The 13687-nt window shown below is 39.4% G+C and overlaps 1 protein-coding gene across 6 annotated transcripts in view; it reads left to right on the top strand.

The window, feature by feature from the left end:
* Positions 1–13687, top strand: part of HECTD4 (HECT domain E3 ubiquitin protein ligase 4) — a 76876-nt gene that overhangs the window by 48477 nt on the left and 14712 nt on the right. For all 6 annotated transcript variants that reach the window (XM_049806387.1, XM_049806390.1, XM_049806388.1 and 3 more), the window contains exons 41-61: positions 171–353; positions 626–796; positions 1201–1370; positions 1804–1919; positions 2839–2942; positions 3222–3383; positions 3515–3663; positions 3938–4017; positions 4144–4307; positions 4839–5076; positions 5527–5663; positions 5836–5962; positions 6588–6725; positions 6858–6994; positions 7164–7324; positions 7890–8071; positions 9505–9710; positions 10040–10170; positions 10395–10600; positions 11614–11793; positions 12112–13415. In XM_049806387.1, coding sequence (XP_049662344.1) covers positions 171–353; positions 626–796; positions 1201–1370; positions 1804–1919; positions 2839–2942; positions 3222–3383; positions 3515–3663; positions 3938–4017; positions 4144–4307; positions 4839–5076; positions 5527–5663; positions 5836–5962; positions 6588–6725; positions 6858–6994; positions 7164–7324; positions 7890–8071; positions 9505–9710; positions 10040–10170; positions 10395–10600; positions 11614–11793; positions 12112–13415 — 4446 coding nt within the window. The remainder of the gene's footprint in view (positions 1–170; positions 354–625; positions 797–1200; positions 1371–1803; positions 1920–2838; positions 2943–3221; positions 3384–3514; positions 3664–3937; positions 4018–4143; positions 4308–4838; positions 5077–5526; positions 5664–5835; positions 5963–6587; positions 6726–6857; positions 6995–7163; positions 7325–7889; positions 8072–9504; positions 9711–10039; positions 10171–10394; positions 10601–11613; positions 11794–12111; positions 13416–13687) is intronic.

The following is a 13687-nucleotide window of genomic DNA, read 5'->3' on the forward strand; positions in this document are numbered from 1 at the left end:
TTGATGGTGTTCATGCTTCAGAGAACTTAGAATATTCTGAGTTATATAATTCTCTTCAAGAACAAAAATAATTCTTCTGAGACTGTGTGTGGGCTGAAGGCTTGAGGCGTTGGTTTTTGTTTGAATTGTGCTTTGAAGTCATTCTCTGGTATTTTTGTTTCTGTCTTCAGGTTCTGTCTCGGGCTCTGATGTACATTCCACAACTTGGGAAATATGCAGAGAGTATTTTGGAGAATGGGAGTAGCAGTGGAAGGAAACTTGCTAAACTTCAAAGAATTGCTCGGCAGGCAGTAGCTGCCCTTTGTGCTCTGGGTGGCTTTAAGGAGACGATCAAAATAGGTTCTGAAGTTCAGGTAATTCAGCACCATTCACATTTTATATCTTAAATGAGAATTGGTGCTTTTGATGATGTTTTGCCTGCATTGGCATACTTGTGAAGCAGTGTGCAGATGGCCTGCAATTGTGAAGCAGTCGCAATAACACTTGTGGAGACTGCTGTTGTGTGTTATTCCTGCTCCTAAAGCACCCAGCTCTAATTGTGTGTTGAGTTGGTGTGTGGTGTTAAACACTCAGTGTTTCTTGTTTGTAAAGACTTAAATCTTATGCAGGCCTTCTTTGGTTGTAGGTTTTAGGTAAAGGAATAGCAGGAAGCATTGGAGTTGTGGCATCTATTAATGAACAAGAAGGTATAGCAACGGTCAAATTTCCGCCTACCAGTATAGACAGTAGAAAGACCTCTCAAGCATCAGACACATTAACTATTCCATTATCTAGGCTCTGTGTTCCAAGATCTGAGGTACGGTAGTTTTAAGAATCCAATATTAAGTATAATATCAATTATTTATTTTATTGTCACAGCATACTGGCAGTTAATCTACAGCATGTAAAAAGTCTATTTCATCTTTGATTAAAGATTATTTGTAAAGTTTGCCTCATTATTTTAAACATATCTTAACAGTATCTATATTTAAGTTCTCATTCAAGTAACATGGATATTCATCTTTTGGTGCTTAAAGATGTTCCATTGCATACTGTGTTGTTTCTCTTGGTTTTGTTTCTATTTCTTCTCTTTTTGATTGGTGTTTGGTGCTGGTTTTGTGATAGTACAAAATGAGAATTAACTCCAGGTAATAAAACGCCCTCATTTCTTAGAAACTAACTACTTGAATTTAACTTTTTACCGTGCCCCCCCACCATCAGGCATTGCCTCTTCATAAACTGTCCATTACTGAGAAGGTAGTACAGGCAGTCCAGTCCATGTTGCTTCCTCAGGAGGGAAGTCTATCTATTCACACCTCACTTCCTGCAACAGGAGATGGCTCAACTCCAGTAATGGCAGTGGTCCGGCTTCTTGCTGAAATAAGAACCAGGTGAGTTGTTGGTTTTTGTGTAGCATGTCAGTCTGTTTTGATGCCGTACACAGATGTTCAAGAAAATTGCATGGGTTCTTGTTTTCTTCCTCTATGGGTATTGACATATAACAGCAGGGGACAATGCAAAAATTCTTGTTTGCTTCCTTAAGTACATTTAGTGTCTTGATGTTGTTAAAATGAGTATCAAAAGTAAAGTGTCCCCTGTAACACTGACAATGCATTGAGCAGATTCTTCATATAAGTAAGTGTTATGAACCAGGAGAAGGCTGTCATTGTGGAAGTTCCAATGGATAGCTAAGCAACCAGACATAGAAATAGATCAGTCGGCATGCTGTCTTTTAAATTAGTCTTGAATTCAATTCACGTGAAGAAAACTTTGAATTCAGCGTATACTTTTGTAATACTTTAAACATATTATTTTTCCATTAAGAGCATGCCTGGTGATGGCTCAGCTGTTAGAAGACAGCTCATTCTGTGAAGAATTCATTCAACAGTGTCCAGCTGCTGTAGAAGTTCTTAATTTGGTAGCTCAGGAGTGCAGTCCTGGTAGGTATTCAAGATGTTCTTGCAGCTTCATTGTCATATTTGGTTCAGAGACATAACAGCTTTTAAAATCTTTTCAGTGGTTTGTCTTCCAGCTACTTAAGAGTTTGATAGCTAGCACAGTACAGCATGTCTTGTCATAGCTGCAGAGCTGTTAATTTAAGAGTAGCTAATAATCAGACTAAATTTTAAACATTAGGCACAAATTTTAGGTCAGAACATGGGTATCCTACGCATCACAGAAGATGCAAGTCCTGGGACTAGCTCTCTACTGCTATGCTTCTGAACCCTCTCTACTTTTCTTGCTTTCCATTATAACCAATTCTGTATTCCTTGACATTATCATTTATATGTTTTCTTTTTATGACCTCTTTGCTGTTTGTTTTTTTTTTACAATGCTTTCTTATATTTCTTATGATTGAGCTCTTGATTTCCTTCCCTCTTGTTTAAGGATAAGCAGTGGGCCCAGCAGAAGTCTTAGTTCAAGGGCAAGTTTTAGGAACATGTCAGAGCCTTTCACTGGAGGAAAAATGGCTGAAGCAAAGGATGTTAGGGTAGGAACCAAGTGGATTTCAGTATGATCTCCAGTGTAAAAGGGAGTGTACTGATTTTTTTCACAGTAGGCATAAATTCTTTTGACTTCCTGCTTTTGCTGGGTCGTAAAGTTCATTTTAGTGAGCAAGTTTATATCTTAATTAAGATAACAATGTCTTTGCTAACCAAATATAAATTAAACATGAGGAAAACAAATGCTTGTATACGTTAGATTTTGTCCTTAATTTTGTTGATTGGGAAAGTGAGACTATTTGATCAGATCTCTGAAAATGCAAATGTCATATTTGTTTCATTAAGATTGCATTGTTGGATTCAAGTAATTAGATTTGCTTGGAACCTCATGACTTGGTTTGGTTTGTTGTTGCAGGGGAGAGGCTCCTTGTTGTAGAAATGCAGTGTGAAAGGTTACGAATGTTGTATCGTGACTGTGCTCGACCTCCCCCTCCTCCACTTCAAGCAGACAGAAGGCAGGTGAGCACAGAAATGGTGCTGAGTCTTCTGTCCCTTGCAAATGAAGCCAGCCACTAAGTGCAGAGCGTCTGCCTGTGGTGTTGGAGCCAAACTGATTGGATTCTTGTTTAAACATTTCATTTAATGTGAAATTCCGTAATGGGATGTGGTCTGTTGTGATTGCAGCTGTGGTAGTTGGATGTGTTGTGTTAAACATGCACTTCATAAATGTGTCATTGGATTTCAGTAGATGACTTCAACTGTCACTGGTAGAATGAAATGCTCTGTTCCTGTTTGTAGCCGAAAGAAATCACTTGGAGCCCATCAAGAGTGTTTCCCCCCGTACGAGCATGCATGTTTTCATCACATCTCACAGCTGTGACCTTTTTGGCTGATCCTAGTGCAGGTGGGGGACTTCCTCGGGGCACATTTATCTATGCCACTTCACCAGTTCCAGTACAGGTAAGAACTCACAACTGTACAACAGTTTGTCATTTAATATTCAATAGTGTGTGAAAAGAAAAAGACAACTTTCTATTTTACCTATATTTTGTAAATAATTTTTTAAAAATGGTTACTATTTTTATTTCTAGGCACCATCATTCTACTGGGAAATTGAAATAGTTTCCTATGGAGATACAGATGATGACACTGGACCAATAGTTTCCTTCGGCTTTGCTACAGAAGCAGAAAAACGGGATGGTGCTTGGACAAACCCCGTGGGCACCTGTCTCTTTCACAAGTACGTTGGAGAGAAGCACATGAAAAATCATGGTCTTGCTCACTACATTTGTATGCTTCTTAGGGAGGAGTATTGTGAGCACATTGTAGTAGGCAACACGTATGTTTTAATTGAAATGTTAAAATGATGAACTAGAATATCTCCTTATCAAAATAAGGAGAGTTGAGTTGCCTTTTGTCAGTATCACAGCTACCTAGACTTCAGCTGGTAGTGAGTTGTAATCCTTATTTGTTTCAGTGCTCCTCTTAATTTTCTTCTCGTGTTAACTTTGCAGCAATGGGCGAGCAGTGCATTACAATGGCTCCAGCTTGCTACAGTGGAAGAGTGTTAGATTGGATGTGACTCTTTCTCCTGGTATGTAAGAGTACAGCTAACTTGCTTATCTGGTAAATCAGAAAATTGCCTAAATGTAAGGGAAACAGTGAATGAGAAAACAGATTAAATCCATGTTGTTCTTTTGGTGATTGTATTCTTCTACAGGTGATGTAGCAGGAATTGGATGGGAAAGAACAGAAGGAACTCCACCCCCTCCAGGGCAGCCAGCTAAAGGCAGAGTTTATTTTACATATTGTGGGCAGCGACTTGGGCCATATCTAGAAGATGTCTCTGGTGGAATGTGGCCAGTTGTCCACATTCAGAAAAAGGCAAGTTTTTAACAGAAGTACGTTGTTTGGTAGAATTTCTTTCAGAAATATTAAAAACATTATGTAGAAATTATTGAGCCTGCTTACCTATCTATGAAAAAGTAGAGTGATAGTTTTTACCTTTATTGAGTTAGGTTGAGGTATTTGATTACCCTTCCCAGGTGCATATATGTTTTTGTCACTATTTTGAACTTTTTCTGCCCATTAAGACATTAATGTGCTTGATGAGATGGCATTATTCTGTAATAGTAGCCCTTCTATTAGTATTTCTTCCCAGCAGTGACCTTGCTTGAAAGTGTACTAAGTATGCTGTTATCTTGAAGCTAGAAAAAAAGCAAGTTGAAAGTTTGTGTTTAGAAGCATAATACTTTCCCTGCTGCATCCAGTTTTATAGCTAGTGATGCTGGGAAAACCATATGGCATGGAGATGTGATCAGCTTATCCCTCTGGCTGAGTTTTTAAAAAGAGCAAAGAGAAGGATCAAAACAATCCACAACTCATCTTAATGCTTTCATGTGTAACTTCTTTCAGAACACGAAAATCCGTGCTAACTTTGGATCTCGCCAATTTGCCTATGCTGAAGGACAGGCTCACAGGAATGCTGCTGATCTGTGTATTGACCTAGCTGAAGAAATAAGTGCCAACTTTGAAGCGTTGCCTTTTGCCATGGCTTCCGATAGCGATAACGATGCTGGCACCAGCATAGCTTCTGATCCGGGGACCCATGGACCTCCTTGTAGAATTGCTGCTGTTGCTACGGCTCAACAACGTAAAGTGATGATGAACTTTTTTTTTTTTTTTTTTAAATCTCTTTCAGGAGAAATTGCAATCAATTAAATAAGTTTTAAGTACATCCTGGCTGCAGTCCTAAGGTACAGCCTGTTTAGGTAAAGCAGTACAACAAGCATGGTCAAATACATGCTTATTTGATTTTAGACAAGGCGATTAAAAAAAAAATTTTTTTTTGTCTTTGTTTATATGGATGCACAAATTATTCTCAATGCAACCGCAATGAGAAATTATCTTACTAGGGCTTTGGATACAATAAGATGTTATAGTTGATTCAATCAACCAATTCGTTATGCTATGTCAAAATGCATTACATTTCCACAGACTGATTGGAGATTATGAAATGCAATATTTCACAAAAAACTCATGGAATATTTTTGCATGCTTTCTAGTGCATTATGATCTCATTGCTTCCTTGTACATTTTGCAGAGTATGACAGTGACACATCTTGCCACTATAAAATGGAACTAAGCTATGAGAACTTTATCACGTCAGGCCCCGATCCTCATCCCCCTCCTATTGCAGATGATGAAAGTGATGATGATGACGATGATGATATTCCCCGGGTAAGGAACATGGCAAGCTCTGCCTGCTGTAACTTGTGGTCTAAATACAGATCTTGTAATTCAGATTTTTAAGTTTTGCCACACAAGGGTTTTTCCTGCTTCGTTAAGGACAATATAGCTGCTGTTAACTTTTCTCTCTTCTTGGTGTTCTAAATAACCTTTGTCTTTGTAGGAGGATCACTATGCCCTGTTGGTTAAAGCCTGGGAAACTAAAGTTTTCCCTACAATTCGAAGAAGATTCCGTAATGAGGCTGAGAGAAAGTCTGGGTTGGATCAGATTAAAGGAGCTTTACAGTTAGGTATGGCTATGTTTGTTTCCATGCACTTTGTTTTATATGATGTGCAGTAAGTGTGAAGATAACACCTGTGTTTCTTTTATGTTTTAATGTATTCAGGGCTGGAAAACTTAAATTGAAGAAAGAATAATTCACTTGCTGGTTTTGTCAAGTACTTAGAATTTGGTTTGAGGTCATGATTTTTCTTTAACACTTTTACTTAAGTTGGACTATTTAGGTAGAAATAGTGGCAGAATTTGTTGTGCTGTTGTGATGTGGATGCAGAAATACTTTGAATAATAGTTTGGGAAGAAATTATCTACATGCATTTTCTGTCTATGACTATATCACGGCAAAACTTTTGAGGAACGCTTTAATAAGGGGGTACTTGTAAATTAATACAGTTCTGGCAAGATGACCCTTTTGTGGGAAAGTCACAGTAAGAGCAAAGTAGGCGTTCTGAGCCCTAATGAGAAGCATACAAGCGTCTCTCAGGAAAGCTTCACTCCCTGTCTATCAGTCTGACTGCAAGAATATTTAAGTAATTCAGATAGCTCACCTGCTTATTAACTTCATCTGCATATGAAGTTAATAAGAACTTACTTCAGGTGGCCGGGGAAAATAACTAGCGCTCCCTTCTGTCTACCAGGAATGGTTGATATAGCACGACAAACTGTAGAATTCCTCTATGAGGAAAATGGTGGCATCCCAAGAGACCTCTATCTTCCTACTATTGAGGATATCAAAGATGAAGCAAACAAGTTTACAATTGATAAAGTACGAAAAGGTAAGGTCAGCAAACAGTATCTTGAGGGGAAAATAAAAGCTAAGGGGCTCTGGTACTTTGGACCTACTGCATAAATTGTCAATCTGAGGAAAATGCTGTACCTTAAAAATTGTGTTGTCTCTTTCTGACCAGGTCTTACAGTGGTGACTCGCTCTCCTGACAGTAACAACGTTACCAGCAGTGCTGTTGGAACAGCGTTACCCAAGTTTGCTATTCGTGGGATGCTGAAGACGTTTGGTCTTCATGGTGTTGTTCTGGATGTTGATTCAGTAAGTAGAGATACATTGGGAGGGCTTTTAATGTATCAGCATCACGTGTCTGTGAGCAAATACAATTAAGTGTACTGAACTGCTTAGACTGCTGTTATGGTGCTCTTTTTGAAGGAAAAAAATATTATCATTACTGTGTTTACTGACAGCATTGGGTTTGGTGTTCCAGGTAAATGAGTTGGTGCAAGTAGAGACATATCTCAGAAGTGAAGGAGTTCTGGTAAGATACTGGTATCCTATTGACATGTTAGAAAGGCCACCTGCTGGTTATAGGAGGACTGCAACAAATGGATTGGTTACCCTGGATAATACCAATATCCAAATTCACAGGTAAAAAAAAAAGAAATTTAGTTATAAGGCATTTGTATTACCTGACTTGATCTATCATATTTCCTATAGTACAGTTATCTACTGCAGCCTTCCTTTTAGCAGCAGTAAACTTCTGAATCTTATTGTAGTTATTGGATTAAAGCTGACAAAGATTCATGTTTTAATGGGTAGTGGGGTTTTCATTTTTTTTGTAATAAAGGAAATTGGTTAGAATTGTCTTGTTGGAAGGATTTTACTTAGTCATGTGAAAGTGTTTTTATACATGCTGGTGTAATAGGTACCTTCACTGAAGCTTAGGTTTCTTGTACCATCGGTCAGTTGCAACCTAAAAGCTCAGGAACTCTTGACTGACTTAGTGGAGAGTTGGCTACTAATTCAGGTGCCTTAATTTGGTACCAGAATTAGATGGGCTGAGTGCTATCTTAAGTGAATTAGAAAGGTTTGGGTCTACCCGAACCTTTTAAATAATTAGGTATATATGTTTGAATTCAGGACCAGATTGCTGGGTATGGCTTACTTTAAGTGTAGTTAAGAAATTTTGTGTTTTGCTGTTTGTATTTTCTAGAGAGCTTTTGCGAAGTGAAGCTTCTCTGGCCAAGCTATACTGCCGCATGGCTCTCCTCAATATTTTTGCCCCCAAATCTCCACATATGTTTACTCGCCTGTTTCATATTCCTGCTATCCGTGATATCACTCTGGAGCACCTGCAGTTGCTATCCAACCAACTTCTTGCACCACCTCTTCCTGGTAAACACTAATTTTTATCACATCTCTTTTTTGGTGCAAGAGTTTTCTGGGGACAAAAAAAAATATCTAATTAAATTTGGTACTTGCTGATTAATTAGTTAATAACAATGGTTTTTTGAAAAAATGGCTCGATGGACTCCTGACCTTAGTGATAGGGTACTAAACTGAAATTCTTGCTAATAATCTAATTAAAAGCGTTCAAGAGAGTTCAGAGTCCCTCCTAAGGTTCCATTCAGTGTGCTTCTGTCCCTTTGTCATCAGTGGTCTTCTGTTTATTGGGGGGTGGGGAGAGTATCCATATGAGATGCTTGTAAGGAATTGAGAATGTTTTATAGTTTGAATCCAGGATAGTAAAACTAAATGCCAGTTGGGTCTCGCAGTTTTCAAAATTCAACTCTTCTTCATTTCACAAAGTGGTTTGTCCTTTTCCTACTGGAATCACAGATCTGGTTAGAGAATGTATATGCTGAATCATGGAAAAGAATCTTTGGCTAATTCAAGTGAGTGTTAACAAAGACAATTATCGTGACAAAGCTATTCTGCATGCAAAGAAATGTGTGTAACGTGGCTGGAGCATAAGGAGGAAGTAGGAAGTGCTAAATATAGGCTATTAATAATTGAAAGTAATTATTTACCATTGGAAAGAATCCTGTTCCCTCCTCCAATTACTTTGAAACTTGGCTACCTCTAACAGATGCCGCACTGTAAAAGATCCTCTTGCAGAGTACAGCACTACTTTGCATGGCTTTGAGAATTTTACAAGCTTTTATTTAGTTTTTCCTCTTTAAAATATGTCTAATTCAAGTCCTGCTAATACATACAGTTTCCAAACTGGTGTTTTGGTGAATTGCCCACTCCTTTGTGCACTGCACTTTGTTTTTCTTTGACTTCTCCCATTAGCTCCAGAATGACAGCCATGAGATGTTGGGGCTTGCAACCCACTTGGGGACACCCAAAAGCTATCTTGTTCATAAATGGGGAAAGCTTGAGGACAGATAAAGCTGCTTTCACCTCATCTAGAATGAGTGGGGAAGAAAGCACTTCTGGTCACTTGTTCTCATGGTACTTATGCAGTAAATTGAAATATGCCTTCTTTCATACATGGGACAAAATGAGGCAGCTGTGACCCCGCAGCTCTGTGTTATGTATGGCAGGCCTCCTTAATGGTTGGCTTAGGGCAGGTGAAGAATACAGCTGGCATTTAGAGGGCCATCCCATCTGCAGCCAACCATGTCAGGGGTTCAGGTCTGGTCTTGGGTGGATCCTTTCAGCTGCTGACCTTTAGGAAGAGGTTTGCACTTGCTCAGGAGTGAAAATAGAGGCTTGTAATCTTCCAAGTGTTCTAAAACTTCTCTTTCCACTGTCTGTTTCACAGGCTACGCAAACATGTTGAACTGATCTCCAAATTTGTCATCCCTTTCCTGTTATTACAGATGGAACAATCAGTTCAAGTTCTATTCTTCTGGCCCAGTCCCTGCAACACTGCGTCCATTCCCAGAACTGTGCTGCCACAGACCTCTTCTACCAGGGCAATTCACAAGCCATCAGAGAGTGGCTTACTGTTGCCATTACTCGGACACTGCATCAAGGAGAGGAGAGTCTGTTAGACCTCACTAAACAGATCTGCTCCTTTTTGCAGGTAAAATATTTAGTAATGTTTTATGAGCAGTGTTGTTTTTAAGGCCTGCCATCTTTCTAATGAGCCCTTGCTTTATGTGTGTTTCTAACTTCCATAATACTGTTCATCACACTGAATTGTTTCCCTGGATGGATTGTATTCCTATTCTGATCATAGTGGGCATGCTGAAAACACAAGCAGTAGCAATACCCTGGATTATATTAAAATTGAGCGGCCTCACACTATGTCATTATTTACAATGCTATATTTTATTTGAAAAAAGAGGAGGGAGCTGGTTTGCTGCTGCTGCTGCTGCTTGGGAGCTTTCATTATGAAATGTTATGTTACAGATGGCACCAGAACAGTTTCCTGCTGAAGAATTCCCAATTTCAGAATCCAAAGTCAATATGGATGTTAATTTTCCTGGGGCTGCATTTGTAATTGTGTCCTGTAAGGAAAGTCAGTCTGGATTCCGCAAAGAGTAAGTAATTGAGTGGCCAGGAGTGGCAAAGATTAAATATGTGCCTCTGAGCCTCTGTGGACCCTGAGTATGTAGGTTCTAATTTTTTTTAGATTTTTGTCTCCTCAGAGACTCATTTTCTGGGTGGTGGGATAAATACCACAGAGTGTTTACTCTTTCTGTGACTGGGTTGGGATTTTTAGTAGCTAGTTAGTCTAACTGACCTGTTCTTGCTCTCTTCTCAGCTCATCCCTGTATAAAGCTCCTTGGGCTCGAGTGCTTGTCTACGGGCTTGGGCATAAAGTTAAAAGGAATGGTCAGTTAAACCTAATTGAAGCAGTGTGCTATCCTCGAGATGCTTCTCCAACCAACACAGGCCTAACGCCTCCCCCAACAACCAATCAATACCCTTCAGTGATCACCCCTACAGACAAGGTCCACATAAAACTAGGTAAAAAACAAAAAACAAAAAAAAAAAAAAAAAACAAAAAAAAAAACAAAACAAGAAAAACAACTTTTAAACTGTAGTCTCAGAAGCGAGACAAGCATCATCATTGCCTCTGTGTAGGAGCTTCCTATATTGTCACCAGTCCTACCATTGGTTAGGACAGTGTTTTTGTACAAGATATTAAGAAATCTGTCCTAGCAGAAATATGCAATCATTCTTAACCAAGAAAGCAAGAAAGCTTGGTTTTATAAACATTGGAAGCCATCCGACTCTGATTTTGTTAGTTCTGTTAAACCTGTCAGGATCTGTGGGGTTTTTCTGATTTTTGTCTTCCATGAGCTCACAAAGCAGTGTTTTTGAATATTTCTGCAGCATTTGGGTTGGTGCTATTGCTGTTTGAGATGCTGTTTTGCAGATGGAGATTATAATTTTTTATTTTTTTTTGCTTTTCTTGGTGATTTATAGGGCCCTTTAATACTCAGAGGAATATATATATATGCAGTATAGTAGTACACAGATCATCCTAGCTTTTCAAGCAAGAGCAATCATTAAAATTCTTTTTACCCTTCCAGCCTAAGGAAGAGACAATGTGATTTATTTAGAGAAGTGAAGGTGACTGGACTGCAGTAAGCTCTTAAAACTTTTGTTTGGAGGTCCTTAAGTTCTTTTGCTGAACTACAAGATCTCTGATGTTTTTGTCAGTACTGATCACACACATCATAGTAAAAAGAAATGGTTTTGTAAAAGTCCTGTATGTATTTAGATATGAAATAGAACTATTTTTAGCCTGTACATGTCATGTAAACAAAACGTTATCTATATTTTTAGAATTATGGATTATATCAACAGCTCACTATAGATAAACATTCCTGTTTGTTTATTACAAGGTACTTAATAGAGAAAATTCGCACTTAGTATGAATTTAGCCTCAGAAAAATCCTAGAAGATATGGTACTACTTTTACTTTACAAACGTCTAGAGTCATGATAAGTATTTTCTTTGACCTTTTTGTTCAGGAGTATCTCCTCCTCCTGGAGCTGTGTTGGTCTTGCATTCTCTTCCTCTTGAATTCCCCCTGGCAATGGCATTCGCAGAACAGCTATTAACTTGGAAATTAGAAGATGGGGATGGAAAATCAGAAGACGAACTGGATACTATTCCTGCTTCAGTTCTCTTGCAAGTAGTGGAATTTTTAGGTGAGAATGCAGTATTTACTTAGTAACGAGCACCAACAATGTGCTGGCTCAGATGGAGAGTTTAGGAAAAAAAAAGAAAAATTACAGTCACAAAGTATTTCTGAGCTCTTCCATTATATAGAAATTTTCTTCAAACTCTAGAAACTTTCTGTTGGTATGCTCTCCTTGGAATAGCCTTCCTGTCTTTCTTACTGCTGACATACAGCTATTGAAATGACCTTTTCTTGTGCTTTTTTTAATGTTACTGTTGCAACTCATGTGATAAAGTTACTAACAGTGAAATACTGCTGACTCCCATGTCTTGCCTTCCACACACAGGGAACTTTCTCTGGACAACCGACATGGCAGCATGTGTGAAGGAATTAATATTTCATCTCTTGGCCGAATTGCTTCGCAAAATTCACAATCTGGAGCAGAAAAAAAGTCCAGCAGGATTGTCATCTTCTATTGCCCTTCAGCTAAATCCCTGTCTAGCTATGCTTATGGCCCTGCAGTCAGAACTTCACAAGTTGTATGATGAAGAAACACAAAACTGGGTGTCTGGAAATGCGTGTGGTGGTTCTGGTGTTGGAGGGGCTGACCAAGGAAGATTTTCAACGTACTTTCATGCTCTGATGGAAGTCTGCCTTGCTGTAGCGGAAGTAACCTTACCTATCAATATGAGTGTAACAGCTAATGTGATGTCTTCAACAAGTGCCCCAAATCTTAGTGACTCTTCATCCTCATCTTCATCTTCTCCAGGACAGACACCACAGAGTCCAAGCTTGCTGTCAAAGAGGAAAAAAGTCAAAATGAAGAGGGAAAAGACATCATCTTCAGGCAAACGGTCTTCATCCAGAGCAGCTGAAACAGATGCTGCAATCCTCAGTATAGGAGGAAGCAAGCCTGAGGATATGTTGTGGTTTCATAGAGCACTGACTCTGCTTATAATTCTCAGACACCTAACTAAAAAGGATCCTCAAGGATTGGGTGTGACAAATGATGCTGTAGCAGATGCATGTCAAGCACTAGTAGGTCCCACAGCTCATAGCCGCTTGCTTGTCATTTCTGGAATACCAACCCACTTGGAGGAGAGTACCGTCAGAAGTGCAATCAGAAAGGCATGTAATGCACATGGTGGAGTCTTCAAAGATGAGATCTACATTCCTTTGCAGGAAGAGGATCCCAAAAAAATCAAGGATAAAGCAGAAGGAGGAGAATGCAGAACTGAACTGGAAAAACCAACTGTTTCAAGTAGTGCAGACAGTTTGGATATCAGCAGCTCTAGCAGTGTCACACCTGCCATGAGTGTTAGCGCTTCAGCATCTACAAGCCAGGCTTCCCTCTGCAGCTCGCAGGGTATATCTCGGACCGTTAGTGATATCTCAGTTGACCAGTTTCAAGCTGGACTGGAATTGGCCATCCCACCAGGGTTGCTAGAACCACATGTTGTTTCCAGCCAGGAGAGTCTGGACCTTTCACACTGCAGTACTGGAAGCCTTGGCAGCCTTGGCAGCCTCGGGGAACCACTTGACAATGTGGAAACAGCGTCTGTGTCTGACGTCGGATCAATGTACACAGTGACATCTCTGGACAACCAGCCACTTCTGTCACGGCCAATCAAAGGTTTTGCAGTAGTGGAGGTAATAGCCTTCAATCAGGAGGGGGTGCCTTTTGGGTCAGTTTTTTCTGAAAGAATGAGATCTGCTTCTAGTAACTTTATTTTAACCTCTGGCTCTGAGAAATACTGTATTTCTTGTGGTTTGTGTATAATGCCACGATCTGACTGTTAAGGGAAAAGTGTGCTGTATGTTTTCCTCTGTAAAAATTCTTCTGCTTGACTGAGGCCACAACTGGAATGATGGAGAGTAAAAGGTACTGTTAGCAAGGTGTAGCTCAGCATAGGTCATGGGTG

This window comes from Accipiter gentilis, chromosome 7 (assembly GCF_929443795.1).
Source record: "Accipiter gentilis chromosome 7, bAccGen1.1, whole genome shotgun sequence".
Lineage (NCBI taxonomy): Eukaryota > Metazoa > Chordata > Aves > Accipitriformes > Accipitridae > Astur > Astur gentilis.